Source organism: Martes martes (genome assembly GCF_963455335.1).
Source record: "Martes martes genome assembly, chromosome: 4".
Taxonomy (NCBI): domain Eukaryota; kingdom Metazoa; phylum Chordata; class Mammalia; order Carnivora; family Mustelidae; genus Martes; species Martes martes.
This window is the reverse complement of record NC_137891.1, coordinates 89,785,490-89,807,719: the sequence shown is the minus strand read 5'-3', so window position 1 is coordinate 89,807,719 and position 22,230 is coordinate 89,785,490. Positions and strand designations below refer to the sequence as shown.

The 22,230-nt window shown below is 38.8% G+C and overlaps 1 protein-coding gene and 1 long non-coding RNA gene across 11 annotated transcripts in view; one reads left to right on the top strand and one right to left on the bottom strand.

The window, feature by feature from the left end:
* The window catches only part of LOC308342466 (myomegalin-like), a 177,126-nt gene that overhangs the window by 78,378 nt on the left and 76,518 nt on the right, over window positions 1-22,230 (top strand). For 4 of the 9 annotated variants that reach the window (XM_080802900.1, XM_080802897.1, XM_080802898.1 and 1 more), the window contains exon 1: window positions 18,485-19,981. The exons of 4 other annotated variants lie outside the window; for them this stretch is intronic. In XM_080802900.1, coding sequence (XP_080659026.1) covers window positions 18,857-19,981 — 1,125 coding nt within the window. In that variant the 5' untranslated portion in view covers window positions 18,485-18,856. Of the gene's footprint in view, window positions 1-18,478; window positions 19,982-22,230 lie in introns of those variants that run through there. One more of the 9 variants, XM_080802901.1, reaches the window with a different exon arrangement.
* On the bottom strand, window positions 297-18,335 carry LOC308342468. Of its 2 annotated transcripts, none has more exons than XR_013966787.1 (3): window positions 18,063-18,335; window positions 4,755-4,853; window positions 297-652 (listed from the first exon to the last, which is right to left on the bottom strand). It is a non-coding gene; the product is annotated as an uncharacterized lncRNA (long non-coding RNA). The 2 variants fall into 2 exon arrangements; XR_013966788.1 differs by having other exon boundaries at window positions 17,961-18,271.

Below are 22,230 nucleotides of genomic sequence, written 5' to 3'. Positions count from 1 at the left end.
TTTTCTGTGTCATGGCACAAACAGGAAATGATAATATTTGTAAGGTACAGTGGTAAGTGGATGGAGCTTCTTACTTGGAGGTCATCAGTCTGGGCGCTTGGGCCATGACAAGAGCATAAGGAATCACTATTTCAGCTGTACTTGTAAACTTCTTGGACTGTGACTCCACTTTGGTTAGAAAGCTCTGGTTAACAAATTCAGGACATGATGCGTATACATGTAATTAGGCAGATACGAGGGGAAAATAAAGTTCATAGGCTTTTTACAAGATACATAATGAAATAGCTGGAAAGTTTCTGAAGGGACTTTTATTCAAGCACAATCACCACACAGCGTTATTTTAGTTCCAGGTGTACAAAATAGTGATTCAGCAATTCTATACATTTCTCAGTGCTCATCGAGATGGTGCACTCATACTCCCCTTCATCTGTTTCACCCATACCCCCACCACCCTCCCCTTGGGCAACTTTGTTCTCTGTATTTAAGAGTGTGATTTTTTTTTGTTTGTCTCTTTTTAGAAAGACTGTTTTATAGGCAAAGACTGAACTCAAAGTTCTCAATTTCTGTGATTGCTCTCCAGGAGGACCACCGCAGAGTGTGAATGGTGCAGGGCAAACAGGTCACAATGAGAATTCTATCTCACTTTAATCTCCTAGACCAAAAGAAAAAGAAATATTGAAGTACTTTCTTATAACATCTTGGGAACATTCAGTTACACTCAAATGGTTCAGATTATTATAATATAAAACCTAGAAGTGGAGTCACAGGATTTCTTAGATGCATATTCCAAGTGCAATTTAAAAATCTTTTATCAATGAACAACAACTTTTCAATAGTAGTCACTTCAGCACATATTGTAGCATTTTCTGCGGGCTGGGTGCTGCTCTACCAACCTTATATATTAACTCAAATTAATATAAGCCCCTAACATATGAGACATAATAAGAATAATTTATAATAAAATGATGTTTATTTAAAAATATACATTGCACATGTATATATACACACACACACGAGTATATACATATGTATAGTATTTATATACATATATACACACACACATATATATACACACACATACACACACACACACACACACACACACACGAGCACAATTATATTAGCAGACATAAAGAAAGAGTCAGGTGCTTATATCTGTAGGGAAAACTAAGTGACTGTCAGCTTCAAATGTAGCCTGATACAGTCATGTTATACTGGCGATTCAAAAATGGCAAGGGGAATGCCATTAGTAAATGAGGGTGAAAAAGCCAAGGTGAAAAACTCTTGGTAAATTTCCAAACAATACAAAAATCAACTCTTTCTTCATTTTCATAGCAGTTCCATTCATGGAAAACTCACTGTGTATTAACATTGTGTTTATATATATAAATATATATAGCAGAATTCCATTGTAGGTTCAGGTGATTATATAAAGTTGTGTTACCTCACCAGTGCCCCATGGAACATTTAAAAGTCATTCAGTAATGAAAGCACAAAACAAAACTTCACATTTTAATCCTACATAGTAACCAATAATACTAATACCGTTTCTACTACAATCAAAATGGTAACATGTTGGTAATGGAAAGCAACATAATTTTACCGGAAGTGGAAAAAAAATTTTTAAGAGTGAGAAGATGCATGGGCGTGTATGTGTGCATACTTAAGTGTGCAAGCAGGGGTGAGAGGGAGAGGCAGAGGGGGAGAGAGAGAGAGAATCTTAAGCAGACTCCATATCCAGCAGGAGCAGGTCACAGGGCTCCATCTCACAACCCTGAGATCATGACCTGATCTGAAATCAAGAGTCAGATGCTCAACCCACTGAGTCACGCAGGGACCCCTACAGTGAAAATACATTTTTTAAAGATTTTACTCATTTATTTGAGAGAGGGAGAAAGAGAGAAATTGTATGCAAGATTGGGGGAGGGGCCATGTGGGTAGGGGAGAAGCAGACTCCCCACTGAGCATGGAGCAAGATGTGGGGTTTGACATGGGACTTGATCCCAGGACTCTGAGATCATGACCTGAGCTGAAGGCAGACACTGAACCAATTGAGCCATCCAGGTGCCCCCGGAGACCCAGCTTTTATTGAGTGTCCATGAAACAGTGTGATGCTGCTAGCCAGTGAAGGGAAAGAGGAATGGAAAAGAGGAAGGATCCATTTTTGAGTTCTGATCCTGCTCTAAGCACCGTGTGGAGGCCTGAACATTCAGTTTTTTCCCAACTTTCATTACAACCTGTGAACTAGGTAGGGTAAAGCTCCCTTTGCAAGTAGGGAAACCAATATTTAGATTAAGTGATATAACCCAAGTTATTAAGGCAGTAGGCAGTGAGGTCAGAATTTGAACATATGTTTATGTGGGTTCATACCCATATTTACACTGCTGTTCTGAAGAGCTAGTATCACAAATGTACATGTGTGTGACTGACCAAAAGAGATCTATTGACAAAGTTCAAAACCAGCTCTCAGAATATCAGTGAAGCAAAATTTCTGGAATTTTTCAGTGAAACTACCCATAAAACAGTAATTCCTCATTCTTCCCTTTCCTAATTCCTGATAACCTCTGTTATAATGAATTAATGAATTTGCCTTAATGAATTTGCTTGTGTTATGCATTTCATACAGACTGGAATCAGATAGATGATAGATAGCTAGATAGATAAATAGGTAGACAGATGTCATTCAGAATTTGGAACAATGCTTTGCCCGGCTCATTGCAAATTATGTAGCACCCATTGCTCCAGTCATCATGGTGATGACAATAAAAACAAGAAACACCCCATGAATTTGCAAAATGCAGTTTAGGAGATGGTATAGTCACTCAGTAAGAACCACTAGTCTGGGGGTTGTAGCTTCCAAAGGGTTTATCATCCATTAAGAGATTGGCATGTAAACAAAGAACAAAATACAGGATGATAAATGAAGAGATAGAAATATATGCATAGTGGGAAAGGAACCCACAGATGGCAGGGATTAACTCTACCTTTGAAAGTCAAAGAAGGGACGCCTGGGTGGCTCAGTTGGTTAAGCGGCTGCCTTCGGCTCAGGTCATGATCCCAGCATCCTGGGATCAAGTCCCACTTCGGGCTCCTTGCTCAGCAGGGAGCCTGCTTTTCCCTCTGCCTCTGCCTGCCACTCTGTCTGCCTGTGCTCGCTCTCTCTCCCTCTCTCTCTCTCTGACAAATAAATAAGTAAAATGTTAAAAAAAAAAAAAAAAGAAAGAAAGTCAAAGAAGCCTCACCTGGAAGTTGCTCTTGACCTGGACCTTAAAGGCGGAGTACTCCAGGCAGAAAATAGAAACACATCATAGGCAGGTACAGTATATACAGTGATATGGAACATAGTTAAGGAATTGGGAGAAACTGGTATTACCAGATAAATACTAAGTGTTAATAAATGATAGAAGATATAACTGGGACATCCCGTAAGTGTCAAGCTAAGGACTTCCTGTTATAAGAAACAGAGAATTAAAGAAAAAAAAGAAAAAAGCTAAGCTAAGCAAATCATAAAAGCATATGATTTGCATTTTAGAAAGACAATCGTGTGGGCTCTTTAGAAGGAGGACTAACTGAGCAGATAATTGATGCCATCTCATGAGAGCAAATCATGGTTTGACACAGCTATTAACTGCTTGATCTAATCCAATCTTGAATTAAGGGCCAAGAACATTAGAAAACCAATTATAAAGTACTTTGTCTCCCCCCTCTGTCTACAGTCATGTGTGACAACTCTTGCTATCTGTGACAGCTGAAGCCTTTGTTGTGGGCGTCATCCTTGTCTGCCAGCAGTAGCGGCATCTTACTCCCACTGTATCCTCAACCTTTGTCTGCCATGCCATCTCTCACCACAGAAGCCACACCCCCACAATGTGGAAGGCCCAAGTTCATTTTCTAAGCTCTGGACCTGCTCTGCAAAGACTTAAGAATTCCCTCATCTCCAGCAAAGCCATCCCTAGAGTTCTGGAGACTGATTCACTTCTCCACCTCCTCTGACCCCTCACAGCTGAGAATACCACAGTTGGGCTTTAGAAGAAGGGAAGCTCACAGACTTTACACATCTAGGTTTGAGTTGTCCAAGTGAAAACTCTTCTCTTATGCCATTTCCCATAGATGAGTACTTCTCATGTAATCTCAAGTCTGAAAGTCTGGACTGAGTATAATCTCTGAGTACAGGAAGTTTCATTTCAGAGCCTTCCATCCCTCAAAAAGAGACAGTTTTGATCAAGATTATTCGATTTAATTGATTTTACTATCCCTCTCGCTGTTTTCTTTTTCCATTCCACCATAATATTGTACATTCATTTTAGCCATACTTACACAGTAGTATGATCTTCTATTGTATAATTAACCCCATAGAACAGCAACAAAGAAAGCCATAAACTTGACACACCACCAACTGACATCACTCCATGTTTGCTTCCAATCCCCCATGTCCATTCAGATCAAGAGCATGTCATTGTGAGCAGAGTACTCAGGAGCTTTGGGATATAGCTGCCATGCTGAAGAAACATGTCCACATCGTTTTTAGTAAAAAGAAAAGCTAACAAAGTGAAGTTTTACAAAGCATTTTTCTCTTCCTTCGTGAGTATATTCACAAAGTTGCAGATGAAAGACCTGCACTCTGAAAAGCTGGTGATAGTTCCAGTTACTGACATGATTCCCTTTTACGGGAGAGTAGAATCTTCATTTCAAAGAACCTTTTAAATGAAATCACACCTAGAGGGTATGAATGCAAGGAGCAATGATGTACTTACAAACGAAGGTCTGGAAGAATTCTTGTTTTATTTCATTTTTCCATTCTCCAGTTTTCCCCCAGTGTAATATTTATTAACATGTAATTTCACTGTGATTGCCTTACAAAATGAAAGAGGACAACAGAATTAGGGTGAGATATCCAGTAAGCAATCAGGACCTCCCACTCACACAAATCAGCAGACACTCAAGCCATTGCATTTATGCCTTATTTGGAACCTAATGTAAATAACACTGCATGCAGTGAGGCGTATTCTTAAAATAGCAAACATTCCAGTGTTACCATGGAGAGATCTGACGTGGATGTTAAGGCAAGAACACTCACTGCTCAAGGCAGAGACTGAAAACGTTGCAGGGATTAGGAGCTTGGGCAGCTCCAGTTAACTTCATATAAGGAGATCTTTCAAAGCAGCTTTACAGTATCCTCTTCTTAAAGCTGATGAATGTTGAAGGTGGAGACTCTTATAAATCCTCATTCAACCTCACTGTCTCCCAGACATAACCTCTACTGGTAACGTGTCTCAGCAAAAGGCCTTATCATCTAAGGCAACTGTAGTCCTGACTACAATTAGAGCAGCAAAGGTGGTGGAAAAATAAGGGATTTTATTACGGCTTCATGAAAAGTATTTACTGAGAATTTACAATGCACGAACTACTGTAACATGAAGGAATAAAAAGAACACAAAGATGCAAAGATGCATAAGGTTTAGTCTCCGCCTTTAGAGATGATAGTCTAATTGAAAGGTAAGGAAGCCACTGCTGGAAACAAAATATAAAGCAGTAGAGAAAGAACAAAAGGTCATGAGCTGGGGTAGGCAGTGAAGATTTTGATCTGTAAGAAATGAGTGGGATTTTAATAAGAGATGAAAAGGAAAGGCATTGATTTACTCACTTAGTCATCAATGATTATTTATTGATATCTAGAAACATACTGACCAAAGTACCTCAAAAGAAACAATAGATGGATGAAACCAGGAGCTGGTTCTTTAAAAAGGTAAACAAAATTGATAAACACTTAGACTCATTAAAAGAAAAAAAAAAAGAAGAGACAGAGAGCAAGAGCAAGAGTTGGGGAAGGGAGAGAAAGAGAGAGAGGACTCAAATAAAATCAGAAAAGAAGGAAAATAACAACTGATACCACAGAAATATAGAGGATTATAAGAAAATATTGAAAAATTTATGCCAACAAATTGGACAACCTATAAGAAATGGATAAATTTCTAGAAACATATAATCTTCCAAAACTGAATCAGGAAGAAATAGAAAATTTGAACAGACCAATTACTAGCAATGAAATTGAATCAGCAATAAACAAAACAGAACAAAAACCAAAAAAACCTCCCACAAACAAAAGTACAGGACCAGATGGCTTCACAGTGAATTCTGCTGAACACTAAAGAAGAATTAATACCTATCCTCAAACTACCTCAAAAAATAGAAAAGGAAGGAAAATTTCTATTCATTCTGTGAGGCCAACATAACCCTGACACTAAAACCAGATAAAAACACTCCAAAAAGAAAAGAAAACTATAGGCCAATTATCTCTGATGAACATAGATGCAGAAATCCTTGACAAAATATTAGCAACCAGAATCCAACAATACATTAAAAAAAATCATTCACCACCATCAAATGGAATTTATTTTAGGATGCAAGAGTGGTTTAATATTTGCAAATAAATCAATGTGATACATCTCATTAACAAGAAAAAGGATTAAAAAACATACAATCATATTTTTTTAAGATTTTATTTATTTATTTGACAGACGGAGATCACAAGTAGGCAGAGAGGCAGGCAGAGAGAGAGGAAGGGAAGCAGGCTCCCTGCTGAGCAGAGAGCCAGATGCAGGGCTCGATCACAGGACCCTGAGATCATGACCTGAGCCAAAAGCAGAGGCTTTAACCCACTGAGCCAGCCAGGTGCCCCAATATGATCATCTTAATAGGGAAAAAACTTTTGGAAAAGTACATCCATTCATGACAAAAACTCTCAAAAAGGTTTAGAGGTAACATATCTCAACATGTCCATTCTCACCACTTCTATTCAATGTAGTATTAGAAATCCTAGCCATAGCAATCAGACAAGAAAAAGAAATAAGAGGCAGCCAGATCAATAAGGAAGAAGTAAAATCTTCACTATTTGCAGGTGACATGATAGTAATATATATAGAAAACCCTAAAGATTCCACCAAAAACTATTAGAACTAATAAAGAATAAATGAATTCAACAAAGTCACAGGATTAAAAAAAATTAATATACAGAAATCTGTTGCATTTCTTTATACTAATAATGAAGTAGAAGAGCAGTTAAGAAAACAATCCTATTTATAAGTGCACCAAAAATAATAAAATACCAAGAAATAAATTTAACCAAGGAGGTGAAAGACCTGTACTCCAAGAACTATAAGACATTGATGAAAGAAATTGAAGATGACACAGATGAAAAGATATTCTATGTTCATGGATGGAAAGAACCAATATTTTTAATTTATTAATTAAAAATTAATTATTATTATTAATTTATTAAATTCACATTAATTTATTTTTATTGTGTTATGTTAGTCATCATTAGTTTTTGATGTAGTGTTTCATGATTCATTGTTTGCATATATGTGCTCCATGCAATCCGTGCCCTCCTTAATACCCATCACTAGGCTCACCCATCCCTCCCACCACCCTTCCTTCTAAAACCCTCAGTTTGTTTCCTGGTAAGGTATAGTCTGGCAGGTACAATCTCTCATGAGGAAGAATCAATATGGTTAAAATATCCATACAACCCAAACCAGTCTACACATTTAATGCAATGTCTATCAAAATACCAACAACATTTTTCACAGAACTAGAACAAATAATCTTAAAATTTGTATGGAATCACAAAACACCTTGAATAGCCAAAGCAGACTTGAAAAAGAAAAGCAAAGCTGGAAGGATCACAATCACAAATTTCAAGATATGTTACAAAGGTGTAATGATCAAAACAGTATGATGCTGATATAAAAACAGACACCTAGGTCATCATTGGAATAGAATAGAGTCCAGATAATCTGTGACAAAGTAGGCAAGAATATACAGTGGGGAAAAGATAGTCTCTTCAGTAAATGATGCTCTGGAAAACTGGACAGCTATATGCAAAAGAATGAAACTGAACCACTTTGTTACACCATACACAAAAATAAATACAAACTGGATTAAAGACTGACATGTGAGACCTGAAACCATAAAAATCCTAGAAGAAAACATAGGCAGTTATCTCTTTGACACTGGTCCTAGAAATGTTTTTTCCTAGATATGTCTTCTTACTCAAGGGAAAAGAAAAGCAAAATTAAACTATTGGGACTATACCAAAATAGAAAGCTTTTGCACAACAAAAGAAACCATCAACAAAATAAAAACATCAACCAACTGAATGGGCGAAGATATTTGCAAATAATATATTTAATAAGAGGTTAATATCTAAAATATATGAAGATCGTATACAACTCAACACCAAGACCCCCAATAATCCAATTAAAAAATGGGCAGAAGACCTGAATAGAGATTTTTCCAAAGAAGATAGACAGATGGCCAACAGACACATGAAAAGATGCTCTATATCACTGATCATCAGGGAAATGCAAATCAAAACCACAATCAGATATCACTTCACATTTGTTAGAATGTCTAAAATCAAAAACACAAGAAATAACAAGGGTTGGTGAGCAAGAATTTGGAAATAAAGGAACCCTTGTGCACTGCTGGTAGGAATGCAAGCTGGCAGCCCTTGTGGAAAACAGTTTGGAGGTTCCTTGAAAAATTAAAAATAGAATTAACTTGGGTTATGAACATTGGGGAGAGTATGTGCTATGGTGAGTGCTGTGAAGTGTGTAAGCCTGATGATTCACAGACCTGTACCCTTGGAACCAATAATACATTATATGTTAATTAAAAAATTGTCTATAAAAAAAAAAGAATTATCATATGACCCACTAATTCCGTTACTGGGTATTTATCCAAAGAAAACAAAAACACTAATTTGAAAAGATAAATCACTTCTTTATTTATGGTAGCATTATTTACACTAGGCCAGATATGGAAGCAATGCTTGTGTCCATTGACAGATGAATGGGTAAAGAGAATGCAGAATATATATACAATGGAATATTACTCAGCCATAATAGGAGTGAAATCTTGTCATGCAACAACATGGTAGACCTAGAGCATTTTATACTACATGAAATAAGTCAGACAGAGAAAGGCAAATACCATATGATTTTGTATATATGTGGAATCTCAAAAATAAAACAAAACAAAAAAACAAACAGACTCATAAATACAGAGAACAAACTAGTGGTTGCCAAATAAGGGTGGTGAGGGGAGGGCAAAGTAGGTGAAAGGGATTATGAAGTACAAATTTCCAGTTATAAAATAAGTCACAGAGATGAAAAGTATGGCATAGGGAATATAGTCAATAATATTATAATAATCGTATGGTGACAGATGGTGACTATACTTATTGTGAACATTGAATAATGTATAGAATTGCTGACTCATTATGTTATGTACCTGGAACTAATAGACTATTACATGTCAACTATATTTCAATAATAAATACTTTAAAAATACTTAAAAGAAGAAAGGCAAGAGCCTTTCCCCTTAAGGAGCTTGTATCTAATAAGGAAGATAAATAGCCAAGTGATCAAACAATTGCAAATTGTAATAAGTACTTTGAAGAAAACAAAGAACAGGGATTAACCAACTGTTTCTGTAAAAGGTCAGATGGCAAATAATTTAGACCTTGCAGGTCATAAGGTTTCTGCCATTGTAGCACAAACATAGCCATACACAATACATAAATGAGTTGGCATGTATGTTCCAATAAAACTTTATTTACAAAAATAGGTGGGGGGGGGAAATTTAGTCCACAGTTCATAGTTTGCTGACCCCAATAGAGAATTAGGGAGAATGAGTGTGGGGATATTATAGGTAAGGGGAAGATGGTAATTTTTTTTTATTAAAGATTTTATTTATTTATGACAGCGAGAGAGGTAACACAAGCACAGGGGAGCTGGAAAGGGAGAAGCAGGCTCCCTGATGAGCAGGGAGCCTGATATGGGGCTCAATCCCAGGATGCTGGGGTCATGATCTGGGCCAAAGGCAGATGCTTAAAAACTGAGCCACCCAGGTGCCCGGGAAGATGGTAATTTTGAGATGTCTCTGACCTATCATATGCAGATACGAATAGGTAGTTGGCTATTTCAGATTTGAACTCAGAGGAAATTCTGGGATAAAGATATAAATGGAAAGTTACTGGTATAAAGATGGGAAAGGATAAGATGATATGGAAAGAAAATAAAAATAGGTAAAAAGGGTCTAGGACTGAGCCTCAGTGAACACCTACCAAAGGTTCGAAGTGGGTATGACTCTTAGTTCACAAATTCAGTTGTGCAGGAAATACGACGTTTCTTCACTTTCTTGCAATTGATTGAATGTTACCCTGAGTCCTTATCTTAATTAGGCTAGCAGGAAGTTCAAAATCATCCATTTGGTACATATATTCGTCCCTATTCTCTCAGTTACATGAAAGTGAAGGTTTTTATCAGGTGCCAAAGAATCAAGGGATTACTCTTACTGTTGGTCCACCCTGGAAGTACCCCTTCTCCAACAAGCATGGTTCTGCCAACTCTAACAGCTTGCTTTATTAGAGTCTTTTATGGAGCCAGAACCCCATGATATAGAGTCCAGCCTCTCCAAGTCACCCACTGCCTTCTCCCCCCAGGTCCTGCTGCTTCTCTGCGGCACTAATATGGAATGGAGGTGGCTCCCTGTCATTCCCTGATCCCCAGTCTCTTTCTGAAATGAGTGAAATCTAACCCCCTCCTTTTCTATTGACCTCAAAGACCCTTTCTCCTCTTCCCCACTGGGATACCTTGCTTAATCTTCTTACTTGGTTTAGAATTTTTATTAAAGTCAGGAAATGCATTTGACTTCAGCCTCTGCTCTTTGCTCTGCAAAAATTTCCAAGTTAAGGGCCTGACCATCAGATTATAAAAGAGGAAGGTGGGGCATACAGTTAAAGCAGTTTAATATCCTGTTATCATGCCATATGATTAGGGAAGGAGTATGAGATGTAGATGAAAAGTAGATTAGGATCTTTCTTAGAGATATTGAAATGCCATGCTGATGAAGTTTTGGACTTTATCCTATAGTAGATAATGATGAATCTTTACTATGAATATTCTGGAAATAGTATGGAGGATGATTAGAGGGTAAGCTTCTAGGCCTAGTGACATGGTTCAAGTTTTAGGTTTCAAGAACCTGAAATAGAAAATGTAGTGAAAATGTGAAGCAACATTTCTGAACATGCTAGAGATGTTCAGAAAGAAAAAAAAAAATCCCAAATTTAGTGTTTAACTTGATAGGGAAGAATTCTGAGGCGTTAAAGGTAACAACTCTGAAGTTCAAGTCACAAGTTTACAAGTTACAGTTACAGAAAGTGATATGCCTGACCTTATCTCTCCTGCTAATCTCTCCTTAGCTTTTGACAAATGTTAACAATCTCTCTCATTCTTGAAACTCTGTCCCAGTCTCACCCGTGCTTTGATTGTAGAAGAGCCTCACTTTGGGTTTTTTGTTTTTTTTTTTCCCACTTAGTTTTCTCAGTCACCTAAACTCAGCATGTTCCTGATCAAATTTTTCATTATCTTTTTGTAGATGGACTCAACTCTCACATTTCTGCTCATTTAGACCATGTTTTCTACCAGTCTTTGAGACCAAAAACCTAATCTTCATCTTTAATCCTTTTCCTTCATCTTCTATGTCATCAAGTCCTGCTGTTCATTCCTTCAAAATGATTCTCATATTTACCACTTTCTATTTATACACCAGACTTATTTTTTTCAACTTAAATTCAAATATTTAACATATAGTGTATTGTTTGTTTCAGGGGTACAGGTCTGTGATTCATCAGTCTTATATAATACCCAGTAGTCATTACAACACATACCTTCCCCAATGTCCGTCACCCAGTTACCTCATCCCAATACCCCCACCCCTTCAGCAACCCTCAGTTTGTTTCCTTTAAGTTTCTTATGGTTTGTCTCCCTCTCTGGTTTCATCTTGTTTCATTTTTCCTCTCTTCTATGATCTGCTACCTTATTTCTTAAATTCCACATATTAGTGAGATCATATATTGTCTTTCCCTGACTTATTTCACTTAGTGTAATACCCTCTAGTTCCATCCATGTCATTGCAAACGGCAAGTGTTCATTTTTTGATAGCTATGTAATATTCCATTGTGTGTATGTGTGTGTGTGTGTGTGTATATATATATATATATATATATCACATCTTCTTTACCCATTCATCTATTGATGGGCATCTGGACTCTTTTCATAGTTTGGCTATTGTGGACATTGCTGCTATGAACATTGGGATGCAGTTGCCCCTTCGGATCATTACATTTGTATCTTTGGGGTAAATACCCAATAGTGCAATTGCTGGGTCATAGGGTAGCTCTATTTTCAACTTGTTGAGGAATCTCCATATTGTTTTCTAGAGTGGCTGCACCAACTTGCTTTCCCACAGACTTTTTTTTTTTTTTATTACCCTACATATGAATAACTACAATGGCTTTTTAGCAGGTCTTCCTATAACCATTCCAAAATCTTTCCCTGAAATTCCAGTCCATCCTGTTCTCTGGCTAATCCTTCCCAGACGATGTTTTCACCATGCCATTCTTTGTTCAAGTCCGTAACATTAAGTCCAAAATCTTTTGTCTTTTCTGAACATTAAATTCTAGTAGCCAAAGCTTCCATAGCACCACAGCATAGCATCTGGCTTACAGTTGGCTCTCCGTATGTATTCTCTGAATGAGCAATTATAGAGGATAAGTTTTATAAAGTAGGATGAACCGGGCCATTCAGATGCTCCTCGAAATCCCCAACATCTCCCTTTACCTACAGGCTAGCACTGTATCCAACCCACTTCTAAGACTACTGATGATGCCCTTTTCTTTTAATGGAGTCCCTTTCTTTGTTTCCACCATCCTAAGACCCATCTCAAGTGTCACTCTTGCCCTTTCAACTATTTTTCAATTTTTTCTGCACTCATATTGACTTCATCAGTACCGTTTCACTTACCAATCAATTGTACTAATTTTAGCATGCACATTTTCTCCCTTCAACTAAACTGAAAGTTCACTAAAGACAGAGAAATGACATACTGAATTTGTGCAAATTCTTGCTCCTTGGTTGACTGACTTAACGTGTGCTTTAAAATTCACTTGGGGTGCCTGGGTGGCTCAGTCAGTTGAGCTTTGGAGTCTGGATTTCTGCTCAAGTCATGATCTTGGGTCCTGGGGTGGATTGGGTCATGGGATTCCCATTCAGCGGGCAGTCTGTTTGTCTCCCTCTCTCTCTCTGCTCCTCACCCCACTCTCTCTCTGAAATAAATAAGTAAATCTTAAAAAAAATAGAAGAATAAAATTCACTTAAACTGCTATTGGTATTTAATAACTTTACTTGAAAGACTCTTTACTATTTTACGATGGATTCTGCTGATGACCATATGGCAATCTGCAGTTGAACTGGTAATCTGGTTTTAAACAAGTCTTTCAAAATGCTGTGTTATTAATTAACGCAAAGCATGATTGCTTCTGGCTTCTTAAAAATTTCCAGCCATCACAGGGGAGTCATGCACATGCCTGTGTTTCCATAAAGCCTAACTGGCTTTACTTTGATATTCTTGTATTTCCTCATCTGTTTTAGCTTCTCTGCCAAAATCACTCATTTTTTTTTTTTCTTTTTGGCATAGTTTTTAGTAATTAGAACAGCTATTTCCAATGTCATAACTAGGGCAGTGAAACCTAACACAACTGTTTGGGACATGGGGATTTTCCATCTCTAATTCTCTTGGAAACACCTTACCAGCCCAGAATTAGGTCTTAGAAGCACTACAAGATAGCAGTTACAAAAGTGGCTTTGGTTCTAAGAGATACTTCCCAGGCCCCCAAATCTAGAGGTCAAAACAGAGATAGTGCAAAATATCTTTAACATAACACTACTTAGGAATTTTGATTCAAATAAGAATATAGTTCTCTGAATTCGACAATCTATAAGTAGTTCTTCACTGAAGGGTTTTTCTATTTATCTGCAGGACTTTAATCTTTTGACTGAGATTTTTCAGAATATAGTTTGGGACAGCTCTAATTCAATGGTTTTCGAAATGTGATTGGCCAGACAGCAGCATCAGCATGATCTAGTAATTTGTTAGGAATGCAAATTCTTGGGCTCCACCCCAGGCGACCTGAATCAGAAACTCCAGGAGGTAGGTCCCAGCAATCTGTTTTATCAAGCCCTCCCGGGGATTCTGATGCCTGGCAAAGGTTGAAAACTACCCTTTAAATTTAACATGTTTACTTTGTAGATGAGAAAATTAAAGGCCAGATATAAATGATTTAACTAGCACATATAGCTAATAAGTGCTGTGAATGGGTTTATCAATACATTTTGAGGGCAAACTGCTGATATATAAAATTAACAATTTAATTCATAACAGCTTATCCTAATATGAAACCTGTTCTTAGTTTCAATTTTCCTTTAATATGTAACTTTGGTAAGTCTTAGCAGTAATTATCCTATTCTAAATCACCTCAGAAGCCCCAAGTCTTACTTTATCAGCATACCCTGCTTCAATCATGTACGTGTGGTGTGCATATGCATATAAAATGTTTTTCAAAGCTCCTATGGTTAGGAAATATAAAGTTTTGAATTTGCAGTTGGGAATTTTACAGAATTTTTTCTAGGCCATATTTTATCTTTCCAATTTTCAAAGCTATTCTTACGATAAATTGGGGGTTACTTCCTAACCCCCCCACAAAAAAACCTCTCAGATTAAAAGTTTATGGGTAATACATACTTTATATTTATTTCCTCTTTGTTACTCTTTATTGAACTTTTCTAACAAAAAATCTACAGATCTAAGCATTCAGTTCAATGAACTTTGAGAACTGTATACATCCATACAACCATCACTCAAAACAATACAGAACTTTTTCATCACCCCAGAAAATTCCTTTGTGTTCCTCTGCAATCAATTCTTACACTATCTCATCTTTCATAACCACTTTCTGTACTTCTGTCACCATGGATTCAATTTTTCTTATTGTTAAACATAAATTAGAAGGAATCACACAGAATGTACTGACTTGTGTACGGCTTGTTTCACTTAACATGCTTTTGGGATTCATTCATGTTGTGGCTGTCAGTTTTTTTTGTTGTTGTTGTTGTTTGTTTTTTTTTTACTGCCAATTAGTATTGTACAAATATATCAAAATGTGTTTATTTTACCTATTTCTTAGTAATAATTTTAATCTTATCACAAAAGCAATTCATGCTTAATATAGAAAATTATAGAACATAAATGAAGGAAGAAGAAAATAAGTATTCATAATTCCACTCTCCAGACATAATCACTATTTACTAACTTGTATATCCCCTTTGAATCTTTGTTTATATAAGTTGTCCACATATATAACACATGTAGTTATCATATATACTAAAATTTCCATTTTAGGTTCAAATGTTACCACTTAGACTCTGATTAGTGTGTTATATTGGCACAATTCTTAGTTTTAATTATTGAATATTTTCTAATTTTTTAAAAAAATTTAAGATACATGAATACACATTTATTTCCAAAAATTCAGATGACACATAGTATATAAAAAAAGGTAAATGTTTCTATTCAACCCCCAATTTTACTCCCCTCCCCATAGGTAGCCAGTATTAACTAAATACAAAATCTTGACCAAGGTGATATTGATAAAGACCATGAAGTTCTGAATTCATTATCACCTGATTTTTCTAAGTTTTTTTTTTTTTAAGTTTTATTTATTTATTTTAGGGGAGGGGGCAGAGGGAGAGAGAGAGGGGAAGCAGGCTCCCCACTGAGCAGGGAACCAAGTATGGCTCAATCTCAGGACCCTGAGATCATGACCTGAGCCGGTCAGATACTTAACCGACTGAGCCATTCAGGCGTCCCTGTAAGTTTTATTTTTTAATTTTTATGTTCCAGTTTTGTTATCTATACACCAGTGATCTTTTAGTTGGGATGACAGTTAGTTGGAATGAAATTCTATAATACCAAATAATCGTATTAGGACCAGTTCTAGTACTGTAATAGTTTACTATCCACTTCAAAATAATGTTTTTAAAATATATTTCCTAGGAGTGAATAGAGTGCTATCTTCAAATTTTCTTTGATTGTTGAGTGATTTATTCCTATAGGTTGTTGGAAGCCCAGATACATGCAGCTCTCTCTGTATATTGATCTTTACTTATATCTAGCAAACCTATTCGTCAGTGATAAACTACCTTTTCTCCATTTATACTGATTTGTACTTCTACACCAAGCTACCTATATATACTGTCATTAAAGTTTAGAGACTATTAATTAGATGCAAAATCTTAATAAAGAATAGAGAATATTATAAAGTATTATTTAATTTGCTCCTGAAAAGCACTTTGTTTCATTAGCCTTTTCCCCCAGCAAGAAAATGTGGCTTGCATTGATAGTTGAGGATGAGGACTTGATTAATGTCTTAATTTGCACTTTTCTGGACCTTTGAGTTCTTTTAGCTCTTTATACTATACTTTATACTATACTTCAGACAGGGTACAGCAGGGTATAGTCCTGACAGGCAGTCTGTTGGTAGGTGAGTTCAGAAACTCCTTGCCTCTCTATAGATCACTACAGATTTCAAAGATGATTGCTTACTTTCTTTTGACTTTGAAGTTCATATACCTAGAGGCAGGCAAAAATGGAGCTGTAATGAGTTTTACTTGGAAGTCTATTTTACATTCTTGGTTTTACCACCAGAACATGCATATATAGGAGAAATAACATATGCAAAGTTCTGTAGCCTCCCAAACCCAAAGATCAAAGGACTGTTCTTCTCTCACATTGGAGCTACCAAGATTTTGTTTTGGTGATTAAATAAGAGAACAATACAACCTTAAGTGTGTAGAGCTCCATAAAGTTTTAATATTATCTGGGGCATCTGGGTGGCTCAGTGGGTTAAGCCTCTGCCTTCTGCTCAGGTCGTGATCTTGGGGTCCTGCGATTGAGCCCCGTGTCGGGCTCTCTGCTTGGCGGGGAGCCTGCTTCTCTCTCTCTGCCTGCTTCTCTGTCTGCTTGTGATCTCTCTCTGTGTCAAATAAATAAAATCTTTAAAAAAAAAAGTTTTAATATTATCTTAAAATATTCCCATTATAATATTGAAATAACAGTATAAGCTATTATTCAGTGAGCCAAACACTGTTAAAACACTTCTAAATCATTTAATTCTCCGTAGGAATTTTTTGGTTTATTCTGAGTTCTTATTGAAGGCATTTTAATGTCTTCCTGCTTAGAGGAGTATGGGCTCTGTCCTAGAGGTGAGGTTCAGATACTTAAAGACTGTTACTGGCCTTAACCTCTCCCGAGGACAAGCCAGTAAAATTTAGCATTTTTGTAACCAGGAAATGTCCTGCTCTGGGGGACTCCAGGTATTGCTGGGGCTGTTTTCCTTCCCGTCCCGTGTCTGCATGCCACTCAAGCCAAGAAGGGAATTCTTTATTATAAACGGAAGTTGACACCTGGATTCCTCCTACTCAGAGCTCCTGCTTCCCCCCAGTTTGTGTGCATTCCAAGTTCTGTACCTAGAGGTGGGGTGACAACTGTATATTGTTGAATAAGACAGGGTACTAACTGAAGTCACTGAAATGTCCAGCCCTAGTTCTGCAGACATCAGTACCCCCTGGTCCTCTACTCTTGCTCAAAGAAGCTAGGTCTTTTGTTCTAAAGTTTGTGTATTCTCCCACCCCCAAAATAGAGAATGCTGTCCACCTGAACCTGAAAGAGAATTTGGTGATGGTAATCTACTCTCAGGTGTCTACATTCTTGAAAAAGCCCACTTTCTCTTATTTTAAAAATATTGGTTAACTAGCGGCAACCACGTGGTATTTGCCGTACTCTTTCTCAGGTGACTGGTTTGTGTCCTCTCTTGATGATTTCTTTTATTTTAAAAAAAGGGTAAATCGTCCAGCAATTGCTAAACGCACGCCCACCCCAATACTGCGAAGAAGAGAAAAACTTGTCCTCTAGATACTCCCAGTTGTCGAGGGAGAGGTTGGAAGCACCCTTCTGAAACCCGCCGTAACTACCACCTCCGATTTATCAACCCTGCTTACCCGCCGGCAGCTACAGCCCCAGGGCCTTTTAATCCCGGCACCGGCCTGGGTAGGGAGAAGAGGTGGGGCTGCGGGCGGGAGGGAGGAGGCGCGCAGCGGTACCTAGTGGCGCTGTCAGGCTGCTCCATCCAGAGTACGTGGCACTACCGTGGAGAGAGGAGGAGGGGATTCAATTTTCTCCTCCCCACGCAGATCCTTGGGTCATCCCGTTAGGGCGGGCGGGAGGAACCACGAGGGAACTGGTGCGTTCGTTGGGTGAAATCTTAGCAGATGAAAGCAGTCTGGCAGTGGCCAGCGCTCGTCCTGCTGTCCACCGGTACCCACAGGGGGCCGGGTCTCAAGTCCACCGCCAGGAGCTGCGACTCGTTTTGGGGCGAGCGGGCGGGCACTCACCGCCGCGCATGCGCAAAGCGGGGAGCGGCCCACCGGACTACAGCTCCCAGAGGAACCCGCCGCTGGCCGCAGGCGCCGAGCCGCTGGCGCCATCTTGAAATCTGATCCTCGATCTCCGAGTCTTTGCGTCAGCGGCGGGCTGCTGATAGTGTACCGCGAACCCAGCCTGCTAAAAGGGAGGACGTTGGGGACGCGGCGGCTGGCGGGAGAGACAGCTGGAGGGGACATGGCAGGTTGCGAGCGTGGCCTGCGCTGCTGTCACTCAGCGTCCCCCTAAGGCGTTTCTATTCCCGCCCCCTTCCCGAGGGGCGGGGCTGCCCACTCTGGTACCCAGAGCCAGCGCGCGGGTGGCGGAGGTGCGCCCCTGCAGAGTGGGGATCCATCGGATTGTGCCATGCCGGCCGGAGGCCTCCGAGGCGGGAGACGGAACGCAACCAAGAGCCAGTGACTGAACACCAAGCAGCAGCCGCCTCAGGGAAGCTCAACAATCGCTAGGGGAGAAGATGAAGGAGATTTGCAGGATCTGTGCCCGAGAGCTGTGTGGAAACCAGCGGCGCTGGATCTTCCACACGGCATCGAAGCTCAACCTCCAGGTTCTCCTTTCGCACGTCCTGGGCAAGGATGTCGCCCGCGATGGCAAAGCCGAATTTGCTTGCAGCAAGTGTGCTTTCATGCTTGATCGGATCTATAGGTTCGATACCGTTATTGCCCGGATCGAAGCTCTTTCTATTGAGCGTTTGCAAAAGCTGCTGCTGGAGAAGGACCGCCTCAAGTTCTGCATTGCTAGCATGTATCGTAAGAATAACGATGACTCTGGCACGGAAACCAAGGCGGGGAATGGGACGGTTGACATTTCCGGCTTACCCGATGTTCGATACTCTGCACTGCTCCAGGAAGACTTCGCCTATTCAGGGTTTGAGTGTTGGGTAGAAAATGAGGATCAGATTCAGGAGCTACACAGCTGCCATGCTTCGGAAGGTCCTGGAAACCGACCCAGGAGATGCCGTGGTTGTGCAGCCTTGCGGGTTGCTGATTCTGACTATGAAGCCATTTGTAAGGTGCCTCGAAAGGTGGCCAGAAGTATCTCGTGTGGTCCTTCTTCTAGGTGGTCCACCAGCATTTGCACCGAAGAACCGGCATTGTCTGAGGTCGGGCCACCGGATTTACCAAGTACAAAGGTACCCCCAGATGGAGAAAGCATGGAGGAAGGGACACCGGGATCCTCTGTGGAATCTTTGGATGCAAGTGTCCAGGCTAGTCCTCCACAACAAAAGGATGAGGAAACGGAGAGAAGTGCAAAGGAACTTGCAAAGTGTGACTGTTGTTCAGATGAACAGGCTCCACAGCCTATGTGTACCCACAAGCTGGAGCTAGCTCTTAACGTGATTAAAGGTCTTGATTATAAGCCTATCCAGAGTCCCCGAGGGAGCAGGCTTCCTATTCCAGTGAAATCCAGCCCACCTGGAAGCAGGCCTGGCCATATCATGACAGATGGAGTTAGTTCCGGTTTCCTTAACCGGTCTTTGAAACCCCTTTACAAGACACCTGTGAGTTATCCCTTGGAGCTTTCAGACCTCCAGGAGCTGTGGGATGATCTCTGTGAAGATTATTTGCCACTTCGGGTCCAGGTATACAAAATGGCTACATAGTGTTTTTCTGATTATAGTTAGCTGGCTGCAGGCTTCACATGATTTCTGTCTAGGTCAAGGTTAAAATTCTACACCTGAGAAAACTAATCGTTGAGCCCATTTTTCCTGCACCTCTGCTTGTGTCTCATTTTAGTAAACGTGATTCACACTCAAATAACTGACTTTTCACAGCCCTTCTTGTAACATTATCTATTGGCCTTCCTGCTAGTTACCAAAATCACAGAATTTTTTAGGCAAGAAGAGATTTTTAATTGACTTTTACCCTATTAGAAAACATCTAATCTTGTATCTGGCACTAGAACTCTTTCCTTTTACTTCCTCTTTTGTCCCCCACCTCCTTTTTTTGCTTTGTTTTCATTTTTAGATTTGCAGATGTTTTCTCACATTCCATGAGGTAGTTCTCTAGTTAGTTCTCCCTAGAGCATCATGTGTTTCATCCCAAAGGTGTGTCTCCAAGTGATTAGGGCATGGGGTAGAGGTTTGGGGAAAACCTGTTTATCAAAGTATTGTACTATCTGGGCAATATTGTAATAAGTCATTTGAGGACTAACGATGACTTGTTCATAAAAGAAACTGGGAATTCAAGTGTCATCATTTTAAACACTAAGACAAAAACTGTTCACAGCCAGTTTGCCTACGGAGCTCTGTTAAGAGGATGTTTGATATTAAGAAAGGTTGCCTCCGTTATTGGGTAATAGGAGTTTCATCCATTATACTCTTGAATTTCTTAGTGACTAGAAGATGGCAGTTAATCTTAATTTGAGCCATTCATTTCTGCCCAGTTGATTTCATACCAACCTTTTAAATTCAGCTACATACAGGGACCTGACAGATGCTATTTTGTTTCTGCAGCAACAGTGAGTGCTGAGTTCAATTAACTTTGTGAAACATCTGGCATCTTCTACTTGATACAGATTATTAGAATTTAGCAGAAAGATTGGTGAAATATTTTAAAATTTACATAAAGCTGTCAGAAACACATTTGAAGTGTTAAGAAAAAGGAGAAATAAAACGTTTAAAATGTGTTTTCATTTGTATAAAATGTTTAGAAGGCCTAATGCTCCATACTTCTTTTCTTTTGCTTCCTTTTCTTTCAGTGGAGCATCACAGTTGAATTTGAGTCTTATGGTATTTCTGCAACCAGACATAGATGTCACAAATTATACATGGTGTTTTCATATTAGGATCTATAGATAGTCTGGACAGGGTAGATGGCAGATAAGCCTCCCTGCCCCCCCCCCCCAATATGGACAATATTGTAGAAAGGTAAAGAAAATTAGGAAATTACAGGCAAAACAAGAGTTTGTTTTTGTTTTTGTTTCCACTTAATTAAAAATACTATCATTTGGTGCCTGGATTCAACAAGTTTGAGGACTGGGAAGGATTTTAAAGACCGTCTCATGCAGGGTTTCAATTTAGAGGTAAGGAAAGCTCATGATTTAAATGGCTCAGAAAGAGCCAAAGATTCTTAACCATTCTCAGCCGCAACTTTTTTATTCTGTATATGAAATCACATTTCCTGATATATATTGAATTAAATAGTACTTATTTTAAATAAAGAACCTTCTTTCTGTAACCTAAGGATTCCAAGGAGATTCTTTAGGGAATCGGTGAAGAAAATTGCCATCCTAATGAGCACATTTAAACTATAATAACTCTACCTTTAGGTCAAGTCCTGTTGCTTCATTACATTTGGACACTGGAAAAAAATAGACCTTTAGAACTTTAGTGTGTGATCTTTCTGCTGTCACTTGGCTTATATTCTTTTTACTGTTTGTAGAGTAATGAAAACAGAATTGAGAATATGAATAATGGCATTTAATTGCTATGACATTTTCTTCAATAATTAAGGATGTGGGGGAGAAATAAGTTAAATTGGACTCAGAGTGTTTGGAAATAAAATCTGTATTTGGGGCCCCTGATCTGCTGTTTTACGTCTGGTTGACTTGTAAGCTCCTTAACGCCTGTTGTGCTGTATGTCTGAACCCCAGCCAACTGGGACAAAGGCAGACTGGTTTTTGTCTATTTCTCTGAACAAATGTGAAAAGAGTAGAAATAAATGTAAATTAATTTTGGTATTTCTGTTTTTAGTTTGTAGAAAGAAAAAAAACCATGAAAGAAAAAATTTTTTCTTTAATTAAGTTCTGCTACAAATACAAAGAAAAACTCCCATCCTAAAGAGAAAGATTGTTCTGGAAGGTCATTTTGATTCCTTTGTTTAATCCTCC